The 27,038-nt window shown below is 44.8% G+C and overlaps 1 protein-coding gene across 5 annotated transcripts in view; it reads right to left on the bottom strand.

The window, feature by feature from the left end:
• Nucleotides 1-4,381: 4,381 nt before the first annotated feature.
• The window catches only part of LOC135921375 (putative phospholipase B-like 2), a 50,626-nt gene continuing 27,969 nt past the window's right edge, over nt 4,382-27,038 (bottom strand). For all 5 annotated transcript variants that reach the window (XM_065455743.1, XM_065455735.1, XM_065455717.1 and 2 more), the window contains 8 exons: nt 25,315-25,532; nt 20,058-20,149; nt 17,594-17,751; nt 15,515-15,607; nt 12,000-12,071; nt 10,080-10,232; nt 8,030-8,189; nt 4,382-5,664 (listed from right to left, as the gene is read on the bottom strand). In XM_065455743.1, the coding sequence (XP_065311815.1) occupies nt 5,479-5,664; nt 8,030-8,189; nt 10,080-10,232; nt 12,000-12,071; nt 15,515-15,607; nt 17,594-17,751; nt 20,058-20,149; nt 25,315-25,532 (1,132 nt within the window). In that variant the 3' untranslated portion in view covers nt 4,382-5,478. The remainder of the gene's footprint in view (nt 5,665-8,029; nt 8,190-10,079; nt 10,233-11,999; nt 12,072-15,514; nt 15,608-17,593; nt 17,752-20,057; nt 20,150-25,314; nt 25,533-27,038) is intronic.

Consider the following 27,038-nt stretch of genomic DNA (forward strand, 5'->3'; position numbering starts at 1 on the left):
CTTCAAATAAAGCGTAATTTTAAAGAAAGAACTTTGGGATAACGAGAAGCTACCGTGCGTTTGCAGTAGCATTCTTTATTGCTAGTGATAATGCTTTAGTACATTTAGACTGTCGAAGAGACACTTAGACAACCTCCTAGCAAGAACCTGAAGCAAACAGATAAGTTGTCTGAGGCCAGTCTTGTGGCGCAGCACATGCCCAATCGTGTGTACGTGGAACGCGTGGTGCGATGTGCTCGTTATTACTGTGTGCCTGTCCAACGTAGCAGAAAATCTTCCGAATAATCTGTAAATTTCTCCGTGAACAAATATAAGTAGGTGTAAAGAATGTGTTGCTCGTGGAACTTCAAATGCTGTCGTACTAACAAGACAAAATGGCAACCCCGTACCAAAAGAGCGTTGATACGCGTTCCTGGATTAATCCGGCCACCACAGGTACCTTGTCAAATGGTTGATATGTGCGAAATGCCTAGTCACCCTTCCTCCACTCTACATGCATCACACTTACAAGCGACCGGCGCAACAAACAAGCTAGTGTATGTGAGTGTTTGCGTGTACGAATGAAATATGGCTGTGTTAAGTGGATGAATGAACTTAGAAAGTGCCTAACGATTTCACGTAATGTGAAAAAAACGTCAGTGTGTAGCTATAAACCTCGCTTTTTCTCTTCATTGTGCGCATGCTCTAGTTTTCATGTGAATTTTTCTAAGTGCACCATGGAATACTATGAATGTATTAACACGTAAATAGCCTCTATAGAAATAATCCATAGTGGAGTACGTTTACGTGTTTGTATGCATTTAACAAACACACTGCGTGTATACCTGATGTATCAGTTATCTACGATAATCGTGTTCTCTCTTGCACTCGGTAGCAGCGTATTCTATATATAGAGCACCTGAATTCCAATATTTCAGTGAGAATATGCTGCATATAAAGTGCACAGTCGCTAGTATTGTGTAGTATATGTAGCCATTGTAGTGCAATTATGACAACGACAAAGAACGCAGAACCGGACACCACGAATGCTACACTCACTATACTCGCAGTTTCGTTTTTCCAGCCGAGAAGGAATAATGCGCATGAGTTACGGTTCATGATGGCAAAGAGAAAGAATCGAAAATCGAATCTCGACTGGCGCAATCCGCGACTTTCTTTTTTCTTATATGTAAAGCATCCAAACGTTCTCGTGCAGTAGGTTCTTTCCTTCCACCCAAAATCTTTATCTCTTGAAACTGTGATTTGCACTTGCAGACCAAGCAATGCACACGTATTGGCGCGCTACCTTTGTTCTTGATTGAAAGTTTGTGCTGTCTCGCTCATTTATTAACGCACCATACAGTCATCAGGTAAACGAAGCCAGTTGATAATTTTACATACTGTCTGGCTTGCTTGCTTTATCTTTTTCTCGCTTCCGGGTTTTCTGTTTTCGGAGAAAAAAAAGCAAGGGCACAAGCCAGCTGGTTTACGTGGCACCATAAGAACCACTGGTAGGCCATAATGACCGGCCACCTTCTCGACATTGCGGGACACCTTATAGACATAAGGCACCATACCTTGCGGCCGATTTCTTTTTGGACTGAGATGGTATCTTTGTCTCTCGTGCACTTCTCCTTCTTCAGGAGAGTCTCCGATACTGCCTCCAGCAGCGAACATGCATAGCTACCTACAAGGAGCTTCGCCAATTATTTATCAAAACTGGCCTGCATCGAATCGGAAGACGATTTCGGAAAGGCGGATTCTAGGCAGAGGGTGGCAATCCCTCTCTTGACAAGTGTTGCGCATTCAGAAACGTTAGGTGTGAAAGCTTTCTACCACCGTGGGTTGTATTACTAACATACACTACACACTGCTTCCATAAAGCAATATCAAAATCAACATATCTAGAACTGTTCAGAAAAATTTTGTCATCAAACACGGACACTAAGGTGTGGTCAATATAAGACAAGAAAATATTGCAGAGTACAGCGGTAACAAAGGAACCAATACATATCATTTTGCTTTGCAAATAAAATGAAATGAATGATTGTGGAGACGGATAAAATTATATTTAGTATAAACATCCAGGTAGTAGCAGCATAATATTATTCGTTCTGGAATGTCGCCACACCGTTGTGCTCACTGCACTCGTTAACAAAAGTATGCCTTACATTCTGTGGCACGGAATAAAACAACTCTTCCACATCTGCTGAAAAAGCGCTTCCCATCATAACGCAGCATTAAAGCAAGGAAATTACATCTCGTGAGCTTCTGGGAGCAAAAGGGCCTGCCACACGAAGTAAAATTATCTGTTTCAAAAGCAAAATAACACACATGCTACTGCCAAGCCCCCTTCTTGCTGAAAATCGTTCTGAAAGGAATAGCTTGCTTATGTGATTTTTGCCATGACGAACACACTTAGCGTGTCACGCTTACAGTCAGTAATGCAATTGCATTGTAAGTCTCATCAGTTCAAGATCTTTGCACAAGGCTATCTATAGCCTTGCTCCCTACATTTGATAATTTTTCCTGGTCTATAATATACACCAACGGAAAGAACAATCATACAAGCCTGTAGAAGAGCAACATCGTTCTTTTTAATATACGACACGACCAGCGTTGTAATGGCAATAAGGCTTCCACGCTCCATCCTGACATTCTCGTGAGGGCGTTGACACGTTCCAGTAGGCACCGGCTGTGGTCCTCTCAGGGGGCTTTCCTGTCAATTCGCCGATTCATCACCAAAATCTCATGGGAAACAAGCACATGGCTACCAGCGCACTTTGGCCCTTTTCCTAGGACCCGTTGGGCATCTTCTGGAGCCCAAGCACTGTCCTCAAGGTAAATTACCCTGGCGTGAGTCTGTGCCTTTTTTTTTCACAAGAAGCACTCAAGGCATTATAAGGCAGCACCTCTGCCAAAACTTGGTCACCCGGGATGTGTCGCTCTTCAGAGACTTCATCTTGGCGCCAGCGATATCAGGAGGCGTAAGGGCGTAGCAAATGACAAGGAGAAATTCCCAGAACAACCTAATTTGATGTCACAACTCCGAACCCGAAACCTTCTTGTGTCTTCAAATGACCTCTTGAAGATGCTAAACAAAGCGCTCACCTCAGGCGATACTATGTATATGTATGTATACATATATATCATTTTGGGTACAAGGGCCCATTGTACGAGAAAGATAACTATGGTGTCGTTCTGATGATAGTCTGTCGTCATCAGGATTCGCAAAGTTGGCATCGTCATTTCTGAATAGAATTCTTGTTTAAGAGAAACAGAAAGAATTTACGGATCATCACTGATAATGCCGGTATCACGTGACCACTTCTGACCACGATCGAGCATGATTCGGGTTGAATTTGTTGATCGTGATCGACATTAACCGCTTTTACACCGTCCAACGATTCGCATCAGGTTCGGGTGAGCTGAAACGTACCGGGTGTAGCTAGTGGGTCTCAAGGACATCTCCAATTTTTCTAATACACTGTAAAAAGTTGCTATATAAACCTCATTTCCTTATTGAAAAAAAGTTTAATTTCTTTACCTATTGAGGGTAATGCTATCGTCTGCTGAACGTCTGCAACTCTCAAAATTACATGGTTGTCAGCTTGCGAGGCTTGATCGTGATGCAGGGATCGCGATTGTCTGCACGAGGATCAATCAAGTACACGATCGAAAGTGACCACCTAGCAGCCGGATCCGTAGATACGAATCGAGATTAATCCGGATCCGGTCCGATCACTATCTAAATTGACCATGCAACACTATTATTACGTTACAGGAATGACTACCGCCAACTTCAAAAGAGTGTGATGATTTTAGTGATGTGTTTAATGCACTGACAAAACGATTCTGTGCGGTCTGTTGTAGGCGCCTATAAGAATGTTTCCTAAATAGTGTGGAAGTACTCACCTTGGGAAGTACTCTTAGAAATACTTTCTGATACAGTTCAGAAGCACTGTGCCCAGTGCTTTCGTAATTTTTCCCGCTATTTGTATGTGTTGCAACACTGCCACGAGTATTGTAAAATCAACTTTCACAACGCGGAAACACAGGGCAAAGTAAGGACACAGGAATAGCGGCTGACTTACATACATCTGCATTTTATTCCTGGTAGCAGAACATTTAGACACTGTGAAAACAATAAGACAAACCAAGGTGGAATGCGCGCCAACCTATGGAAGAAAACGTGTATTGAAGTGAAAAAATTGAACAAATAGTGTCCTCGCACAGCATCACTGTAGCTTATAGCTGACACCATTTTCATGCAGTGTGTTCGACGGATGTATATATATATATATATATATATATATATATATATATATATATATATATATATATATATATATATATATATATATATATATATATATATATATATGTATTTGGGGGGGGGGGGGATATCTAATTTTTGCATGTTTAGAGTATGCGGAAGTGTCGGCAGTGCAGCCTTTCAACGCAAGAACCTTCAGCCTTAACCGTGAGTGCAATCTTGGTAGCGATGTGAAAACAAAAGCCGTGTTTCAAGCCCCTTCATGCTCTTTGCGACGTCATGAGATTTGTGTAGTGCATGTTCTGGACTGGTTAACAGCTTATGAATAAAAAAAATCACATTGCCGTCTAAAGCACACAGACGCCTAACCTAATCAGCTTTGAGAACAGTATATGAACAGGAACAGATAAATGGTTTCCAATCTGTGACATCACACTAACACACAGCCGCTGTTAATTGGGCGCAAAATTATGACATCTAGATATGGGTGCAGTTCCTGGTCGGGACTGGTTAACAGCTCATAGAGAAAACAATAATATTGCGATCCTAAGCGAGCAAGGACTCGACCTGATACGCTTTCTGAAATGCACCCTTTCATTGCTCCGCTACTTTCTCAGCAAAATGAATGATGATTGAATCTATAAGGAAAAAATACATTTCATTGTACGAAACTAATAGTTGATTTGTGGTATACCCATTGACTAGGGCGAAAAAAAATGTCGAACACAATTCCGAACCACGCACATCCAGCCACTCTTCTACCACCAAAGTTGCTCATACGTTGTCTTTCATTCTTTACAAACTTATTCCTCGGAATTTTGAGAACGGCAGCCCACAAACAAATGTAATGAAAAGAAAACACCGACAGCGCAACCTTTTATGTTAGCTCTTCTCAGACTGAAAAATTAAAATCACGAAACAATCACAGGAGATCGACCTGCGCAAGAGGCGGCGTTTCCAGCAGAGAGCTTGCCTTCGTGCATAGCGTTCGCCGCCAGCGTTTCCCGGCAAACGTCACGGTTACATCAGCTGCAATTGCCGGGAAGCATGAAGAGCAGCTAGGGGTCTTTGAATGCCATCGCGTTCCGCTCTTAAAGGCGAAGCTTAAGCGTCCTCGAAATTTTGCACAGCTGTGGTGGCTAGCAGAGTAAAGCAGCTCGTTCGAGCAAAATAAAATAAGTGCCGCGCCAGGGGTTACTGAGTCGCGGATATTTTTTTTTTCTTTATATGAAATCCGGTTTCGCCGAGAGCCAGTGGTGAACGAAGGGCTCGAATTTCCAGAGGTCCGGGTGGCCCTCGTGGCGGTCCTTGAGCTCGGATGTGCTCCAGCGGAAAGGAGGCTGCTGGTCCCAGGTCGGCCCACTCACAGCCACGAACTCGAGCCTTCCCATCAGAGAGAAGTTGGTGAGCTGAATAGGGCAGCCCGGAAAATCGGGGAGAGGAACACGCACACAATCGAGACAAATGTCAGTTGAATCAGAACAACTCTTTGTCCCCGTACCCTCAACAAACGTTACACCTTAGACAGCATACATTCTCATCTTATTTCACGTAGTGTTATAAAGGGAGACTGCCGCCGCAGCGCGCCTTCGCCAAGTTTCGACGTTGTTTTTTCAAAGTGACGAATTGGGAACAATCCAAGGCACGATAGGATACTCTTTTATCATGTCTTGGATTCTTTTTCTATTGTGCCTTGGATTGTCCCGATTCGTCGCTTTCAAGAAACAGCGCTAAAACCTGGCGAAGACGCGCTAGGGCTTGAGCCCCTTTCTGCTCAGTGGTGTATAGAAGCGGCATCGCGGTGGCGTGATGTTGAGCACTGCACCCCTCAAACTGGTACGGGTTGTGCTTTCTAAGAGAAGGCCCCAGTCAGGCACGGAGATAAACAAACGGCAAGGGCCTTACTATGTCCTCGTCTTAGAAAGCACAACCCATAGCAATATGCAATTCCAAATCGACCAAGAAACAGCACCCCTCAAACGTACGCCGCCCTCCGAGACCCCCGGTTTCGGGGCAACATGCAGGTTTAACGATGTGCCACGCTCCGGATTTCAGAGGCGATTTTGCATCTTGGTACACAAATCTGAGCCCGACTCTTTTAGAGCTGCGGGATTGGCTTCAAAAAGAAATGCTCGCCCTCAAGCATGCAAGCCCGTGAGGCGGCGAGGAGACAGGATCTCCGGACCTCCTCGGGGGTGGCCTAGGCCCAGGCCACGAATTTGCCGGATTGTTAATAAAGTTGTTACCACCACCACCACCTCCGTGCCACCGATACAGGCTTTACTCCCAGCCTGAGGTTGAGATTTTCTTCAATGTGCGGCTGATGTCGTGCGCTTAGGCTCGAAGAAAGAAATAGACGATGCGACATCGACAGCTATTTGCCTAATTCAGAGTTCAATTCGCACTTTTCCAGGATACCTCACACTGTTGCATTGTAGCTGCATTACTCCCGTGCAGCATGCTTCATCGGCGCTCTACTCCGCTTTTCTTGCCCTGCGCCAATTAGTGGTGCGCAGCTGCCCATTAACCCAATCTACGCTGACAACTTAGGACAGAGCCCAAACTCAACGCAAATTGAAACAGCTAACCTTTTAAAAGCCAAAATATGAAACACAATTACCTCTTTGGCGGTTTATTTCCCCCGTCTGTCTGCGTAGGTTGCGCTAAATCGGCACGCGAAAGCAAAAAGGTATCCTTGCTGCGAAAGCTAGTTGATTGTGCAAGCGCCCGCCAGTCGGCTTCTTATCGCCGAAACCTGCTTTGACCCGCCTGATGTCGCATACCTCCAGCCCTGCGCCCTAACTAGACCATAATTCGTTTAGTACCCAACAACCAGTAGTTTGTGGAAGATGACACCTATCGCCTTCATGAAGACGTTCGCGTTCTCGGTCGAATGCTCTTGCGGGTGTAGGCATCACCTCAATGTTTCAGAGACAGAGTTACGTGATTAATTCAAGATCCTCTATCTTTCGGCAGTCAGTGCACGTTCCAACTTTTAAGATCCTTCTTGTAACCTTTTCGTGAAATCATCAAAACTGTTCACGTCAATACACGAAGCAACCGATGTGGTTATGCGAGCTAGCTTGTTTTATGGCGCCCAGGTCGTTCATGTGACACAAGGAATTCACTAAACTACTTACGTTTCTCAAGCTAAAATACGTGGAAAAATCATAAACTACGACTAAGGCGTCCGCCATTTGCGCACGCCGGCTCGTAAATATCTCAGAGTCGTCGGAGCTGCACGCCCGCTTTCTTGAAATACTTCAAGATGGCGCTCGCCTCCGCTGCATTGCGGCCTATGCAAGAGGCCGCGTTTCGCCGCGTGTTCGCCGCAAACGTTCCCCGGTAAACATTACGTTTACATACGCTGCCGTTGCCGGGAAGCGTGAGAAGCAGTCGGGTATCTTCGAATGCTATCGCGTTCTACTTTTAAAGGCGAAGCTTAAGCGTCCTCTACAAATTTTTTTCAATGCCTTCCCAGCGACGCCAAAACAGGCGGCCACTTAGAGGGCGTCACTTTTCCGGTTGTTGATCAGAGTTTGCGGGGCGCGGTTAGGATAACGTGAGTTGTCTCTCATTGCATGTCATGCGGAAGGGAAGTTCCTCATGGTCTATCGACAATAGGTATGAAATAATTGTAACGTAGTACCATTGCAGCATGCCACTAAGTACCATGCACTAGGGAGAGTCTCATAACCCGCTGCATTCTTTACAGTGCCTAGGCACTGTAATAAGCCAGTAGCTGCAAGAAAGCGGTGAAATAGCGCCGCGCACCTTCATATCAGTTCCTCCATGCGACCTGTGTTCCAGCGATGGGAATGGGTAGATGCCGTCGGCCGGGTTCAAGTCACTGCGTGCCGAGACGGCGTTCTCGGCGCTGTAGGGAGGCGTGCAGTTGCAACGCGACAGTGGGTCGTTCTTGTAGTCATTGTACCTAGACACAGATAAAAAAAGCGCATTACCGCTTACACATTCAAGCCGACAGCTTAGCTTCGAGTTAGGCCAAACCCTTCGCATACCACTAATGCCGCAAGCGCATAAAAGTCGCCAGCATCTTGTTTCAGGGAGTTTCTGACCAGGCTATGTCTCGTACAGAACTAAATGGCTAGCTACAGGATTACACCTTACTTATTTTTCTTCCGACTTCTCTCAATATGTCTCCAGTGGAAGGACAAATATCTTGGTGACCCATGGGCGAAGCATCGAAGCATCGACAAAAAGCATAAATCCTGTACTTTAAAGCAAAATTTTGACATAATGCATGTAAGGCACGCTTGCACTTCGATATAATGCCTGCAGAACTGCATTCACAATTCTTTTTCCACGACCACCGTCTCACCATTGGTGCCTTTCAAGGAATCCAGTAAGGTACGAAAATTGCTGCCAATAGACTATTCCTGGCTGTAAAATGCACCTCGAAATGGCTTGCTTCAATTAAGGTGTTTTCTGTCACTGTACTGGTCTTGTATTTAATTTCAGAGGCAGCAGTTATCGAGAAAATACTTACTGCTATTGTCGGAACAAGACAAAAGGGACACCCCAGGAAAATTTAAAATACGCGATGAACACACGAATAACAACGGAAGCGTCAGCGTGGAACCAACGTTTCGACAAAGGGGGCTCCTATCCGTCGAGATCGTGGTCTGCGCGTCTTGGAGCATGTGTGTCCAAGGCTTTTACAAGCCGACAGCACTTCACGTCACGTGGACTCTGCTTCGGGCCAGCGCGGCACGTGCGTGTGCTGTGCACCCCGCCGGGGCGAAAGTTAATTGCCCGCTGCTGGGGCTGATCAGGTTAAGTTTGTATCGGGTTAAGCATCGGCTAAGGCTGTAGGGTTAAGGATTGTGCTATTCCGGTAAGTTTGTAAAGATACTTTCGTGGACTTTACTTCCAGGGCCGTGCAGTTCGTGTTGTTCGAAACGTTGCATTAGTAAGTATGGCATGAGCTTGTCAGCAAAATAGCAGTATTGCCATAATAAATCAGTCAACCGGGGGGGGGGGGGGGGGGGGGAGGGCGGGAGACGGCCCTGTTTAACTCGAATCTCCAGGAGCGACGAGCTTTCGTCGAAAGAACGCGGGCAGCGGCTTCTGCCGACGGCGTCCCGGTCTAGGCACTCAACCAGTCTTACTGTAACTCAAGCCCACTTCGGTTTTCAATAAAAGTGCTTATCATCATCATTCTGCACCAACGGCTCGCGCGAGTGCCTGTTCCTTGCGAGGACTATTCGCGAACCCAACCGATAGGCCAAATCACTTCAAGGTCATGAGCTGACGAAGAAAAATTGGAACGAGAGGTATGGCACACACAAAAAAAGACGAAGGAACAAATATTTGAAAGATGGGCACCAACTATATAGCAATAGTTTTATACATAGCAATTACAACCACTCGAAATCAAATTCCTAACATGAGATCAAACAGCGCACCAACAACAGAAGCGAACTACGTCAAGCGACCAAGAACAACTTCACCACGCGTGCAAGAAATTACGATGGACATGACCTCCCAAAAAAGAGATCTCTTTTAGAGATAAAGGGATACTGACACTCGTCTATACACTAGGCCTGGCACGAAAAGCTTTATGCACTTCACTTTCAATCCTGCCCTCACTATTTATTATGTAACAACACGTTGGATCCAGGATGGTATGCCCCATATTCACCGCTGTTCAACGATTATTGGTACTCTTTTTACCTTTTTATGTCAACATGCGTTACGATCATGTGCTTCATTACCCCGTAAAAGCAGATGCACAGAGCAGTTTAATCAAGCAGGAAAATTTCTATGCCGCCATTCTGCGTATCACTACAGTGAGACCGCTTACCTCATCAGTTTGATCATGGAGTCCATGTCTCGCACCTTAACGTGATCACGCAAGAACATGAGCGCCCGCGGTGTCTTGTCGTAGGTGAACCAGTCGCCGTACTTCTCCACCAGTCTCCACCAGCCACTAATGTTGTAGATGTATTGGAAGGCGCTGCGTGGAGTCGGATAGTTTCGGTGCGTGCAATCACAGATAAAGCACGGATGCAAGCAAATTGAACTTTGTTCGAGAGGCCTGCTAAAGCAATTGGATATGTTGAAGGTAAACGATCTTAACCGGCAGAAAGCTGAGCAAGCTGGTAATAATTCATGACGTTAAATGTGGGCGAGAAGAACACAGCCATAAGCAAGACGAGGAGAACAAAAGCACCGGCGTTTGTGCAAGGCCTTGTTTACCTATATTGAATGTGTTTATTCATTGGCACTGCAACCACACGAAAACTGAAGGTGCATTCACGGCAACTATACAGAAACGTTAGCCTGGTTCACGGAAACTGTGCGGCATGGGAACTATACAAAAACTATAGGCTTGTTCACTGAAACCATACGAAAACTTTAGGCTTGCTCACGGAAACTATACGAAAACTTTTGGCTTCTTTATGGAAACTATACGAAAACTTTAGGCTTGTTCATGGAGACAATACGAAAACTTTAGGCTTGTTCACGGAAACTATATGAAAACTTTAGGCTTGTTCATGGAAACTGTATGGAAACTTTAGGCTTGTTCATGGAAAATATATAGAAGCTTGAGGCTTATTCAAGGAAACTATACGAAAACTTTGGGCCCGTTCATGGAACCCATGCGGAAACGTTAGGCCCGTTCACGGAAACTATACGAAAACGTTCTGCCCGTTTACAGAAACTATACGAAAAGTTTAGGCGCTGCTACAGCCACCATTATGCTGTCCTGGTATCGATGCCGCATGCGTGGTCTGCATGTGGAGGGTGAGTTGCCTACAAAAACGACCATAAAGAACTCAGGCGCTTGATCATGCAGATACCCGGAGAACGATGGTGGTCAGCACATAAATTTGCCTGATCTTTGTACATGCGGCTTCAAGCCTCCTTGCATCTGTTTATTTGCCTCTACCTTGTTTTTTAATTTCAAATCATTCATGTAGGTCTCTAAACAAATCAATGCAATTAGTGTATTCTCACATGCAGAAATATTGTGGATTCCTGTACTTATAACGCATTAATTCGTTGCAGAATATTGATTTGGATAGTCGCGATTCCATTCGAAGCCATAAAAGGTCAATCCATGTATTAACCATCATTCACGTGTTCGCTTAACCGAACTGCTTGCAGCTTCCCTAGATTTTAGCGCCAGTAGGATTCGTAGGAAACTCCATTGTTAGAAGTTCTCCGGGGACGCGTTCAACACGCCGCGCCCGTTTGGATACAGAAAAAACATCCGCAGATGTATGCCAATTTGACCAACTCATGCATTAAAAACAACGAAGCAGTAGAAAGTTAAAATAAGAACAGACTGATCGGCTAATTCGTATTGCATTACGTGATGCATACCGCGAACAGGGCACGCAAGACAACAAACAAGAAGAGACACTGCTGCTAGCAGCTGATGGTTTATCGCAAGTTGTCAAATGATACATTTACCATCGTACAACACGAAGCAACAATAAATGAAAACGAAGAGCACAATAAAGAGTGCCAAAATTATCGGTCCCAGACTGCTACCCCGCTTTCGTCTTTCGTGCCCCAGCCGTTTGGCGCTAGGTCTCACGTAATGCATTATAAGGAAGTTCTCACACCCTTCGCAAGTTCTAGGGCCTCCGTCTTGCCATTGCCCGCAATACACCCGACACTATTCAGAATGATTGCCTTAAAGCATCACGCGCTGTGCCATTTCAGTTTCATTGCATTGCTTAGCTGGTGCATGTAAATATACGTGCAAACTTACGGCACGTTGTAGCTTGCCCAGTAGGTCTGGTCACGCAGCGTTTGGGTAGCGTCCGTCACGTTGATGCAGGTACTGGTGTGCGGTGAAGGAAACAGGAGGAAAGGTGATGAGTGACAAACATTTACGCATTGGAAAATTGATTAACCTCCGAGAACGGTTTCCTGAGAAGCACTTCGCAATGCCCCAATCGCCACTATCACTAACTAGTTGCGAGAATTTCACTGACCGTTTCGGAAGAAACTTCAGCCATGAACTATTTCATGCTAAATACGCTGATTAGTACGGCTGTTAATAATGGCAGGTCAATTAAACTTTTTCACGATTGGAATCTGGAGCAGGTTAAATGAACATAACCATCATCTTTTATTCTAAAACAAGGAACCCACTAAAGTGTATTCAAACATCTTAATCCATAGAGAACGGCTAACTGGAATCCATTAAATGTACATACACGATTGAAAAATAGAAACAGAACATAAATTAGGCAGTCTAGAATACTATATTGTAGCAGAAAGGGCGACTAAAGCTAAGCGCTGCAGAAGAGGGGGACTAAAGCTAACCGCTGCAGAAAAGTGTTGCTAAATATATTTTTGATGAAACGTGGAAGTTGTAATGATATTTACCATGAACAGGAAGGAGGTCCAAATATCAGGTCCAGCACTACAAATCCTTCTTTTGTCGTACACATTTTTATCTCACGGGGATAAAAGCTTGCCGTGTTGCAGACCTCGTGCTTTATACTCCGATAAAATAAAGTATGAACAATGAAAGGCAAAGGTGTTAACAGTGCTTTCCTGTACCGTTAAAGCTGTTTTAAGATGCGATATCTGAAAAGGAATTATATTTATTGATTGAAACAGCACAAGAAATTTAACTTTAAAACCTAATTATGCTATAGGAAATATCATATGAAATCCGTAGCTCCTCTGGAACTGGTTAAAGTAAAGATGAAACATTTGGTCAGTTATCGAATCTGTTTATCGACATTTATTTCTCACCTTCTGAAGCTTATTACTTAGAGTAGTTACTTCTGCATTTTTGCAATGTAGAATCTCTTTCATTTGCTTTGCTGTATTTTGGGTATCTCACATGTAGGAGGTCCCAACCACGGTGAGTAAACTTGGGTCTTGTGCGCATGCTTAAATTTGCATTCTATATTGATCGCAGTGTGTTTGTATCTAAATACTTAAGAGTCCCTGGAAAAAAAACTGTCGCCTGATAGCATTTGACAACAGGAAAAAGCCACCCTGGGATCTTACAGTTTCTTTCCCACTCGCCTCAGAAAATAGAATTTGCAGATATTTTGATTGGTAGCTTCCCTGTTCAATACTTCCGTTATATAGTAAGCCCTTCATGTTTTCTTATTTTTCTCTCAAACTAAATTGAGGGTAAAGTTGAGAAAGAAGTTATATTCAGGAAAATTTTCTCGTTTCATCACTTTCGTTAAAAGGAAGCTTTAGCTCAGGGGCTCCTATCTAAATACGTGAGAGAAGAGAAGTCATTTTCCCGGCTACCAGTGCACAGATAAATATTGATGAGGTTTACAACATTTCAAAGAAAGTATTAATATGTAGAGAATGGGGAAAGGGGATTTTCGATTTAGGCCGTCAATTTTCCCATGGGAATTGTTGAAAATTGCAATTTTTTCAAAACGAAAATATCAAGTTTACAACTTTGTAACTGAGCAATGAAAGATTATATCACAATTCTGAGAATTGCGCCTAATAGTGCATATAAAGCGAAACAAATTGATGTAGAATACAGGGTTCTTAAAGGGGTCTTTCAACATTCTTCGAGTATAGTAAAGGAAACACACAAAACACGAGGGAATGCTAACGTGAGCACCTCAACCAGGTATTGCTCACTTCTATGCATCAACGAACGCACAACGCTTCTGTAAATATTGGTCACGTTTTCCTAGGCTCCACCAACCCACCTCCCACTCTGACCTGTGCACGATGGCACCATGGCCCCCTCATACGACTATTGGCTGGATGTGCCCAAACGTCACGAGCAGTATTAATTTTATTGACGGCCACAAAAGATTGTGCAGCGCTGAGTGTTCATGATACTTGACGTATTAAAAATTACGAAGTAGCTGTGCGTTAACTACGTCTACGCAAAAAAAAATAGTTTTGTAGTTCCGGCATTCGGCGGCCGGCGTCTGCACCAGTTGTACCGCCTCAACCACAGCCGTAGCCTACTTGAAGAGCGCTCGCCTCGGCTGCGGGATGTTGTGGGCTCGATTCCCTCCGCCACCAGACACCCACTGGTTTTAATGGGCACAAGTGTACCCGAACCTGGGGTTCGGCTTCCTTGAGCGGTGACACGCTTGGGAAAGGAGCCTTCGCCCTGAAATTCCCGTCGAAACCCTCGTGAACCCAACCAACCCGGGTGGTTTGTCTCGCTGCCATTGCGACAATTTACGCTTGGGAAAGGAGCCTTCGCCCTGAAATTCCCGTCGAAACCCTCGTGAACCCAACCAACCCGGGTGGTTTGTCTCGCTGCCATTGCGACAATTTCCCGTGTGGCGCCCCATATGCACCTATTGAGATGGGGACGCCTTTGGGTTGCAGACAAACACCCCTTTGAAAGCGCTGATGTCGTAGGCGGCAAGTGGTTCCACTTACGGATGTGTTTCAGCTTTTTTTCACGCCTACGGTCTCTTAAGTTCTCTGAAGGCTTCCCATCCTCTCCCTTCCCCAACAACCACCCCATGCCACCCTCCCTGTCCTTATCTGTCTGCCACCTCTCCGCTCTTTTTCTTGGAAACAATGCCTACAAACGCCGAATGACAACGCTCGTATTCTTTTCGGTCTCTTCCTTCACAGCCAGCCGCCGCCCACAAACACTGCATGTGAGGTTACCCTACTAGCCCGTTAAATCTAGCCTACCGATGATGACAAACCCGCCCTTGACAAAAACAGGTCTGCTTACGCAAACGTAGGCCAGCTTTTCTGAGGCATCTTATCCCTGTTCGTAAATTTTATGCCACTAATATGCGAGTAGAACCTGGCAAAACTCTTGTAGACATTGTAACAAATCTACGTAAGCTGGCAAATATCATACCACACTGGACCACTTGATTGTTTTAATTGATGCAGTTAACTTAATTGGGATATCTATTCTTGGTGGAGAGTGGCACATTTGTAAACGACATCCTCCTATTTATTTGAAAGTTACCAGATTACGACATCTTTTGTATTGCAATAGAGGCTTTAAAAAATGTTGCTTTAACGGTCATTACAATATAACTTTATCTCTCCAATGCAACAAATTTCATTAAGATCGGACCAAAAGCAATATTAGAAAAACTATTCTCCGTTTCATACGTATTCGAATAGATGGCATTGGAGTTGGGCGCGAGCTAAACCTTCCGCTTTAAGGAACTGCGTTATCCGCACTACCAAACGAAATCTTTGTACGCGCGTTCGTGAATGCATTGGGGCGTCAGATTTATCCACCAGTATTAACTTGCTGCTAAAAGTTGTGTCGCACTCATAATTCAAACCTACGGCACTTGTTCCAGCACGTAGAGAAGACCGTCTTCCAGCTCCATCCCAGGCTTGAACCGTTTGTAGTCCACCACCATCCACTGGTTGTTGTATCTGCGCAACAAAGTTTAAAAGATCCATTCGTCGCTGTCACACAATAGAGTAGTTGCTGTTAGAAAGCGCCACCTACCCTCAACCACGTCCATTGCATAGGGTCGATTATCCAGTATTGATGGGCGCAGGAGCACATTTTAAAGCTCCTCGCTGAGTTTCCGCGCTCATTGCATTTTCTCGTAGGCAGTTCGCAAAACATAGTTTTGATTTCGTTGCGACCGTTTTAAGCGACTTCCGTAGCCGATCGCATGTCGTCTTCTCAGACATGATCAGTATGAATGCACAATCGCGAGAACTGCAAGAATCGGTACCGAGACAACGAAGTGTAATTCAAAACAAGTATTTTCTGCCGACACTCCAATGCGTCCCTGTTTCACCTCATTGCGCAACCAGCTTACGCAGTGATACCTCAACAATAAGGGCTGACCTTATTTTCGATATCTCGAAATGGGAAGAAATCTTTCGCACGTTGCCATTTCTTTCGCGTTGTTCTTTTCTTAAGACTTGAATAAATTCTTATCTGGTCCTCGCCAATGTTTGAGGAAATTTTGTATTTGATGAAATCGATTTCACTGCAGCAATCGAAACTATGTTTCGAAAGTCACAAAAATTCAGAAGTACTTTCTTTCTTCATTTCCGTGTATCTAATTCTGCTGGAAACTTAAATTTCTTCGAAAAGACAACCAAAAGTCGCACAAATCAGTCCTATTTCGCTCGGTCAAAAAGGGCCTAAACGGCAACCCTGACGTGAAATGTCGTGCCGGTAGGCAGCCTCTCTCTACCCTTGGCCGTTACGAAATGGTTCCCTCCGAGAAACTTACTGCAACCGAGGTACTAAATTTCTGGCCAGAAATTTCGTACTGAGGCTAGCAGCCAACTTTTCAGCGAAGAATCAGAAATTAAGCGAAAATCAGCGCCATACAGAATTAGTTCCAAAAGAAAAGCCAGAAACCATCCAATTTACCGCTTTGAAATGTAGTGTAATGGACCTCTAAATGCCTACTGTCGAATAAACGGCAGTAATCCACCAGTGACGAGGGAAGCCAATCCCTCCGCGATCAAATTTGGTCGCAATCGGTTCTGCGGAAATCCGCTAGGCGCAGGAAGATTCACGAATGGGGAAAAAATATCGTGCACCCGAGTGTGGCTGGCAGGTGCTAAGGAAATTTTCTGCGCTTCACGCTGTTGAGTTTTTTGGCCTCGTTGGAAAATCCGCTAGCCTACGGGTTAGTTGAAATGGTAAATCGAAATCCCCAGAAAGGAGTTTATCCCGGGTTCGATCTCCAGGCGAGGTCAAATTTTTCTTCAGCTGAAAAAAATTTTTCTCCGAAAAAGCCGAATGACTATCTTGCAGCTGCGTGCCACTATTGTGTGAATGACACCTTTACGGTAAATCACACTTCGATTCTTTAACAAGCGTCTTTACACGTAGCCACCTTTATGCCCGATTACTGATTGGGCTTTCAATTAAAGTAATAAGGTATGCGTGCTATGCATCAAACTTCCTTTCCTCGCTATCACACACTTCAAGAACTTTCAAAATATTTGTCCCGTGTAACCATACCACCAAACACTTCAAAACCTGTAAACGTTCCTTAAATTTATTTTGGATGTCATTTACAATGCAATCTGCGTTGAATCTTTTCCAGTAAAGCTTCAGAGGCAACATCACAAGCAATGAAACCGACTGAGTGCTTTATCTCACTGTGTGCATGAGACTGTGTTGACACGGGTGCATATCGGACGCTTCTTGTTGTTATATATAATATCTCTCTTTTGCAGGCTTTGTTGCCGTAAGTTTAGTGAATAGCTATGTCTATGAAATATGTGCGCCTGTTATACTTGAGACAGCTTCAAATTCTAAAATTTTTGCAGGGACAGCTCGCTGTGATGTACCCTAACTTCGCGTTTCTAAACATTTGATCAACAAACAACAATGACCCACTGCAAAACCGTAAAAGAGATGAAACAATGACAGATGCTCACGTGCCACTGTTGTACCGGGAGAAAATCCTGGTCCACTCATCGCCACTGAACGCCAGTCGGTTAGACACTACATTCCTGATGAACTCCAGGTTGGATTCAGGCGTGACGGACAAATACAGATAATCATTTTCGTTGCCAATGGTAGTCTCCATGGTGGCCTGCGCAGTGACGTTTTTAGGTTTCCCTGTATAGATATCAGATATTTGCGGCAAGTAACGTTTGAAGACATGCCATTAGAATTGTAATGCCGTTTCTGACTTGTGATTCCTTGCGTTAAGTGAATGTCCCGGAGGCAAGTGTTGGAGATTTGCCAAGTTGGTAACGTTGCATCTTGAGTAAGTTCACAGCGCACACATACTCTGGAAGAGGCAGAGTCAAACAGCGCTTTTTCACTCCGCCTGTTCCGTTCCCTAAGTACGTGTCTGCTGTGAACATATTCGAAGTGACCGGCATCTCCAAACCCCAGAAAAAGAAACATACTGGCAATGCCCAGCGCATCCTTAGTAATGTAACGTGACACCTTTTCTTTGGAGCAGCTTTGTTTTTGTTTCTCCAGTGGCATATGTGTCGTGATTTCATTACACAGAAGGTGATCACGTGGGAACAAGAAATTGTTTTGTACCATCAACCAGTGCATGGAGTAGCAGCACAGCTTGACGACCGAGCAAGCCGGAGGGAGTGCCAAAACGTTGTGATGTCTTGCTCTCACGTGACCATCTTCTGTGTCATCATGCCACGAAACATACGCCCCATGAGAAACAAAACAAAGTTGGTGCGTACAAAATCTATTACAGTCGACTGTTTACGGTGATCTGGGGCTCCCCAGTAATTTTTTGTGTGATTTTCAGATCCAGAGTCCTCACTTGACGGAAGAAAACTGAAAAGTTGAAAATATAATTTCAGTACTCCTTTAACATTTTTATGATATAAACCATCTTATTCCCGTTTAAGCCGGTAATGCTTCATTTAGCATCAGCACTATTTCATATGGTATGTGCATTGAAAACTGATGGAAGTATTGGAGAACAATTTGTGATATGGTGGCAGACGTACAACGTTTCCGCATGGGTAACACATAGCTATTACAGATTTTGAGGGACACAGCGAAAAACAGGAATCCAATTCGTGCAACACACAGCTAACACGTGAGCCTAGATTTGTCTGACTCAGTAAATGCAGCATTCATTCGTGGGGAAACTGTGCGGCAACCGGCACAATTTCATTAACAGCCAATCACATAGCAGCACTCACGCACTTCCGTTTCAAGAGCCACTGACGCTTATATTTTCGAGGGCCTTCAGTTTAATCTAAACATCATCGCTTCTTATATGCCGTTCCTGGCGTTTCTGTAACCTGCATGGCTCTGTACACGAAAATAAATTGTTCTTTTTCATTGTTGCGCGTATACAGGAGCAAAGAATTTATGTAACTGCTCGCGAGAGGTCAATCTGCTTGAACTCTGTGCACCCGAAAAAAAAATAGATCGTGGTTGAGTGTTTGAACCTGGGCTTCAATATCTAAATGCTCACTATTAGAGCTTCATCACACGAGCTATACATGACCCTGCCAAAACATTTTAAAATAAACCCTGAAGTTTTACGTGCCAGAACTGCGATCTGATTACGAGGCCCGCCGTAGTGGCGGACTCCGGATTAATTTTGGCCATCTGGGCGTCTTCAACGTACACCCAATGCCCCGTACACGGGCGTTCCTGCATTTCGCTTCCACGGAAATCCGCCCGCCTTGGTCGGGATTTGATACCACGCCCTTGGGCTTATCAGCGCAGCGCCATATCCGCTAGGCCAGCACGGCGGGTGTGAAACTGAACCTGGAAACCATCGGAGTTGAACTGGCTCCCATTAAGAGCCTATTTATTTAGGACCGAACGCTTCTCCACTTCGTGCCTTTGCGGCGAGATACACGTGGATATTCCCCCAGATCCACAAGGAAATATAGGGACTGTTCGACAGCCTCTATAGGCTGTCAGGCAGTTCTTACCCGCACAAATTTCCATGACTGTGTGTCCTGAAGTGCTAGAGGTAATCAATAGAGGTTCTTAATTGGCACCAATAGAATGATGGCAGAGGTACTGCCAAAAAAGCCACAAATAACGTGACATAAAATTGCGCGATAAAAGCAATTTTATTCCATGTCCTCGCTTGTATAACTTGAAATTGAAAGCTGCAAACCGAAGTTGGCGGCACTAAACTAATGGTGCACATTGCCAATCAATTCCAGCTTGCCTTACAAATAAATGCAGTTTCAGTTTTCCCGACAAGCTTGTGATCCGTATGATAAGATTGCACATTAGGACACGTGCATTAAGATACGAACGCCTGCGGATTGCCTTCCCTTCGAGGTAGAAATTTGCTGGGCTTTTGGAGAAACCCCCCGTTACGCCTGCCTCTGCTTAAGTCACTACCATGATAACAACCATAATAATACGAATATGACTAAGCCTTACCAGACCCGATGAAATGAGGTAGAAATCGTCACCGGAGAAGATCCTGCCGGGATATGATGAGAACGTCATCGTGTGGCCCGGTATAAACTTCTCTGCAAGGGAAAAAAGGAATTGCTGCTGCGCCACACTTGCACAAAATTTCACATAGTGGCAGAACGCGGCAAACCGACCGACCAGTGGGAGACACTGGCACGCTTCCGTTTTTATACGCTACTTCTGGCTGTGCAACGGGACGCCCGCGAATGAGCAAGGTAGGACTGACTATTGCTTGCGCGTTCTATTCATTTGTCTTATAAAACTTTCTACTGTGCGACGTGGCACACGTGCGAATTGTCTGAAACGACATAGTTGGCATTGGTGCGGCAGATGTACTCGTGCTACTATGGCCTAATATGGAGACACGCAAACACACTTCATAAGTAGAAGATACCAGTGTTCAGTAGGCAAACATTTGGATCATAAAAAGCCTTTCACATGTAAAATCATTTGAATGCAATTTTATCTCCAAGAAAAAGTTGGTTATGAATTCTGGTGTAACGTGCGAGTCCGACATGCACTGTGCAGCCCCTTAGGTGCCAGCATTTCAAAAGTTGCACTGCGTTTAAATGACGTGAGATTCAAATTCAAATTCAAATTCTTTATTTTTCCATGAAAATACAATAAAAGTGTGTCCAGTACTGTTTGGACCCGTAGCCGTAGGCTAGTTATGGGTCCAAGAAATGAAATTACATAATGCAGACACTTCGTCACATAAACAATAAAAACTTGGAAAAGTGGAGAGGGGAATATATACATAATACATATGACCAAAATTAGGCATAGCAAGAAACAGTTGATTCAATTCAAAAACATCGTGCACGCTATATATAAAAAATGAAATGTAAACAGCTAGATAGATACCTTGTAGTATGAGAATTAGCAACATGATCCCCCTTTTCTTTATTTCTGAAAGCTGTTCGCATTGTTAATGGTCCTGTGTAGTACTTTTCTAGTATTTGTAGACATGGATACGGCTGCTTTCGCCTCTATTTATGAGGTATATTCATGTAGGTACGCATTTTTTTCTCACAAATGCATCAAAGAAAGAAAAATGATTATGGCCTAACGGAGCGACGGGATCTTGTGCAGGAGACCAAGCTGCGATTCCATCACCGGGCACATATATCATTTTATTATTGCGATAGCAATTATATGGACAGTCCGGGCGCATTTCTGCTGACGCCGTCGCCGTGATGTTCCGTATAAAATCCAAGGGCAATAGCATCGTCGCCGCGCGCCGTGTGCTGTATGTGCGAGTGAAAGTGCGCGAGTTTGAGCCGACGAGAGTGGCTAAATCTCGCGCGCATGGGAAGTGGCGAAGCGGGGCGTCCTACTGCGGCGGCGCTTGCGTATGGCGCGGCTGCGTATGGTGCTGCCGCGCACGGCCTCCCAGGCCCTGTCTTGAAAGTGACCTGCGATGAGTACAGAGTCAAGGTACACCGAGGACTCCGTGTGCTCTCTGTTGGCACCGCTTAGTTCGCGTTAAAGCGAGAGGTAGGACGAAAGTCAGTTCGCTCGCTGCTGCTGCCACACTTTCTCACTCCAGCGTTTTGACGGCGAGTTTCTGCGGTCATCGAGTGAGATATGTTCAGGTTCGCTTCAGCGCGCGCGACACCATCCTTGTTGATTTCGTTAGTAAGCGAATTTTTTTTAAGTTTATACAGCCTATAAAACCAATATTCTTACTGTGTGTAGCTGCCTACCAATAGCTGTCTAGCAATCGATGACTAGCCCCTTCGCGCGAAACTACAACTTTTTATGCGAAGCATATTACGAGAGCTCAACCCAGCTCCTCAGGCGCGGCGGTGTCGCCTTCAATACCACGTGACACCGTGACGTCACGACAAAGGAGAAACGGGGCTCCAACTTGCGCCGTCGCTCGCGGCGTCGCGGCGGTATATAAGCAGCTGCGCTTGCCTCTGCTAGACACTCACGAGGTGAGATGCCTCCTGGAGACAGAGCTGCTCGTTGGAATGAGAAGCGAAGGTTGCGGCGTGCTACAGAGACTGTTTCTAGGTGGCTTTGCTACGGCGCTGCGACTACGCGCCCCGCATCGGACGCGGTGAGCGTCGAGCAACGCAGCGTTCGGCGCGACAACGAAATGTGCGCCTGAGCAAGCGCTGCACGCCTGAGCCGACGCCGACGACACCGGCTTTTCTGCGGCACGAGCTCCTTAACGCTGTCGCGTTAAAATAAAGGCTAGTATGCTTCGCATCCTGGGCTTAACCTTAGCTAAGCCACAGCCAGTTCTTTTTTTTTTTGTTCGCGTAGCCCGGAACGATACGAGGCGGAAACCTATCTGCTGCTAAGTGTATGGTACGAGGCAAAGAACGCTCTTCAGTAGAAAGGACTCTTGTGCACACTGTACGTGTCTTGAACGCAGTCGCATATCCGTGTAACAGTGAGGCAACGTAATCGACGCTCCAGAGTACGCTGCCACTAATTGTATCCGCCAGCGGAACACGTTGCCGAAAAAAAACCGTTTCTGCACATAAAAACAAGCGCATTTGTTGACATTTTCAAGCGCCTGGAAAGCTGGTCCTCTTGTGCGTATGCAGCGATAATCTTCGCATTTTCCGTATTTAACTGCGAAGCTTTCGGTTCAAAGTGACCCCACTCTGAGTATTTCTTATTGACAGAGCCATTATAGGTGGCGTGCATGGAGGGAACATGGCGTGAATCACGATTACAGTCAAGTTCATTTGTCAAGCACCACTGAAAAGATTATTTATTCATCCATCCATTTATTCATTTATTTATTCGCCCATCCTTTTATTCGTCCATACTTTCATTCGTCCACCCCTTCATTCGTTCAGCCCTTCATTCGTTGACCTCTTCATTCGTCCACCCATCCATTCACTCATCCATCCATCCATCCATCCATCCATCCATCCATCCATCCATCCATCCATCCATCCATCCATCCATCCATTCATTCATTCATTCATTCATTCATTCATTCATTCATTCATTCATTCATTCATCTATCCATTTATTTATTTATTTATTTATTTATTTATTTATTTATTTATGTGCGATACCTTACAGGCCGATTTAACGGCCTTGAGTAAGGCGGGCAAGATACTATACACACCAGGAAAAGAAAGCCAACATCAAATGCGAAGTTAACCAATGATGTAGATACAGAGGTTAGAAACAGATTTATGAACCAGTGAAACAACAATGTGCAACATTAGGATCACAACGCATTCACGCTATTGCGAAAGGCTTCATGGTTCGACATGGATGCTATATAGCCCGGAAGGTTATTCCAACAGGCAATAACCCGAGGCAACATCGATGAGTTAAATGCTCGCATTTTACCGTATGTGGTCATGAAACAGCATACTGCGAAGGCGTTGTGGCGTGCGTTCTTGTGGATGAAGCGACAGAAAGTGAGACCTATTGCCGTAAAGGTAGCTTTGTATAAGACATAAAAGAGCAAAAGCGTGGTGAGTTTGCACTGAAACGAAATGCCTCGTTTTATTCGGGCAATGCTGGCAAGGCCGTCGTGCTTACTCTTATGAATCTGACCGCTCTATTCTAAACACCTTCCAGCATACGGATAAGGTAATGTTGACATAGAGTCGATGTAGGTGAAGCGATTTCTAGCTGCAGACAAACAAAGATTAGCTTGGCTAATTGTGTTACATTGGTAGGTGAGTTACGAAATTTGCTACATAAATATCTGGTAGACCTAGATGCTTTAGAAGGAATTCCTTTTACATGCGTAGCCCAGGAAAGATCAGGTGTAAGGTGGACGCCAAGGTATCTGTAAGATTAAGCGTTATAAACTACTACCTTATCAATGAAATAGGCAATAGGCAAATAGGCAAAAAAATCAATGAAAAATCAATGAAAACTTGGAGTTAATGCGTTTAAGGTTAAAAGAAAGTACCTTGGACTGTAAAGACTCAAGGACTCAGGGGGCGTCTGCCAAGTTTTACATCAACTGCAGGTTAGTTCCAGGTTACATTAAGGAGTATAATGGCGTTTTAAACATCTAATAGTGCGCTAAATAATGCAGTCATCAACGAAACATTAACTCAGTATTATGATCAGCGGATAAATCGTTGGCGGTAATTAAAAAGAGTAGTGGACTGAAGACACTCCTTTGGGGGCCCCTGCAGTTAGACGAAGTTTTTCACTTTTGCAAGCTGCTCACGCCAAGGCAGGTAGTCACAAGGCCAAGAGAGCTTCAATGAATCTGAACACAGGGCGGACAACTTAGAAATCAAACTATGCAGAACAACAGCAATATGGAACATTACTAAGCGTCGCGAATGAGCCGCCAAGGTAGCCCGGCATAGGCCAGATATTTCATTGACAACATCGACGCATACACCTTGGAGCGGTGTCCTGACAGATGCAACATCGGGTGACGGTGGCACAAGGTTGCATACATTCTCAACGCCGCTCTTTGTTTGGGCACATGTAGAGGCCGTGGCAGAAGCGGCGCAAGAGAGTAAGAGCTGCGTGCTTGCACTGCAGCACCTTGCACCGTGAACTGTGTCGTTGAGTATCATTATTTGTGTACACTCTAAAAAGGCTTTATCCCACGAAAACAATCGTCCTCTAATTTGCGCGCCGTTCTTTTCTTTAACGCTGCGCTCCCGGTACTTTCAGGTCACGAATGGTGTACTCGTTATCAGCGGGACATATATCATTCTTGACAGGCAGGCAAGATAGAAGACGATTATTGTTGTGGGACAAGATACACCACAAAGCGCATCAATTGTTTTTTAGAGTGTACTAGGGAGTGTATTTAGTTGCACATAGCGTAGTATATGGAAATGTAACTTCCGCGGTTTTGTCAGTAGATGTGGTCCAGGGGTAACACGAAGGCAGGAGTTTTCTTTATTTGTCTTGTACCCCACTTCGTAATTTTCGCCAGGTGCCTTTAAGGTCCTCGGTTAACTAACATTTATAATCCTTGACTGTAGTTCTAAGCCACTGCAGTGGCTTAGCGGCTATGGTGTTGTGCAGCTCAGCACGAGGTCGCGGGATCAAATCCCGGCCATGGCGGCCGCGTTTTGATGGGGCCGTAATGCAAAAAGCCCTCGTGTCCCCGGCATTGTGGCCAAGCTAAAGGTCCCCTGGTGGTAAGAATTATTCCGGAGTTCTCCCACTACGGCGTGCCTCATAATCAAGTAGTACAAATAGTGGTTTTAGCTCTCAAAACACCAGAATTCAATTCAACTGCGGTCCCATTGCTCACCTGAACCGGGTGCCTCGCGGTAGGGCAGCCTGTACTTCTTGAGGATTCTTAACATGCTGGAGTACTTAGTCCACGTGTTATGCGCGACGTACAGGTCCTTGTGCAGGGGCAGAACCTTCACAAGAGCAGAGCACGACCCATCACCTGTCACCCGGCTGATCACGCGCCGCTTCAAGACCATCTCCAGATCTTGCACGTCACCGTGCAAGTTCAAGAACCTGTTGGATGAATCAGAGCCGCGGATAAGATGAGTGCAGGGACAAACTGGTGTCTTTTTTAACAGGTGACCGGTCCTTTACAGGTGTTTATTACCGCGCATTTTGTTGATGAAGTGTTGCAATACCAAAGCGAATACAAGCCTGGTTTTGGCAAATTGCTATTACCAGTTAAGCCTTAAGATGTGCAGCAACGAAAGCTGTGGGGATAAACCATAGCCTCGTGTATAAACGCATACGGTATTGAACACCGTACTTTATTTTATTGTGTAAGTTTAACGAAATGACTACAGTATACTATCATCAGCTTCTTATGCCGCATGTTTAAGTCATTCTAATAATTTGCAAACTCGAATACGTCTCCAATGACCAACTAAATGAAGACCATGTTGTGCTAGTAGCGGGATAATAAAAATATGCGCTCCCTTATTTGTTAAGGTGGACATTAAGAAAATGCATGGAAGAGTAACCAAAAAAAAACCTTGAGTAATAGGAAAGTTAGTCAAACCCATGAAAGTGATCAAAATGAAAGAAGCATGCGCCCCCAAGAGCCCCAAAGTGAAAACAGCGTAGGGGCAATTAGCTCTTTAATCACCAAAATAAATAAATCAGCATAAATAAATATAAAGAAGCTGCGTTGGCGGCAGCCCCTCCAGCAACTTTCTTAGGTACTCGTCTACGTGTGCTCGTCCTAGAGCCTCGGTGGTTGTAGCCAGTGCCAGTCAATACCACAGCGCAGGATAACACCTCCGCTACCACCGCACCTTCCCCACAGATCAGCCACTCTATCAAACGAGCTAACTAACCAGGGGATGTAATCGTGGACACCTGTCAACTTCTGCCACATTATAGAATTCTGCAGTGGCGGCGCTTTGAGCCCATCAGATCTGACAATTTGGCGAAACGGGGTGGTATGTCCATAATAGCACCCTGGGTAATTAGCTCGTTTGGTAGAGTGGCTGATCCGTTGGGAAGACAGTGCCAAATTTAATCAATCAGAGTAACCACAAATAACCACAACGTGCTTATTTGCGAACCTAGGATGCAAGGAGATGGCAGGGTGACAGATAATAAACGCACATCTCGAAGCGTAGGAGCACTGTATAAGCAAATAAGTTCTACGTAAATCCGGAAGGTGGAGGAAGTATCGCGAGCGGGAGACAAAAATTATCACCGAGAAAGTCTACCACGCATTCGGCACATTGTTTTCTGTGCTTCGAGTTTTCTGTGAATTCCCTCTCCTCATTCCATTTCTTTTCCTCCCGATTAGCCCACATGATAGAGCAACCGAAAATGAAAGCAGCATTGGTGCGGGTTCGATCTCGAAACTATAAGTTCTCCCTCACCTGCGAAGTATTTTTTGAACCCATATAGGTTTGGATTATGTACCGTCAATGTAGTTTACAGGGAATTATGGTTTTTAAAGCCACGCTTTCTTTTTCTCTTCCCTGCTATTAAGCGTTATTTTCTCGCAGGTTATATTTGTGAATATATATAGACAAGCTGGGC

The sequence above is a fragment of the Dermacentor albipictus genome, chromosome 8, assembly GCF_038994185.2.
Source record: "Dermacentor albipictus isolate Rhodes 1998 colony chromosome 8, USDA_Dalb.pri_finalv2, whole genome shotgun sequence".
Taxonomy (NCBI): domain Eukaryota; kingdom Metazoa; phylum Arthropoda; class Arachnida; order Ixodida; family Ixodidae; genus Dermacentor; species Dermacentor albipictus.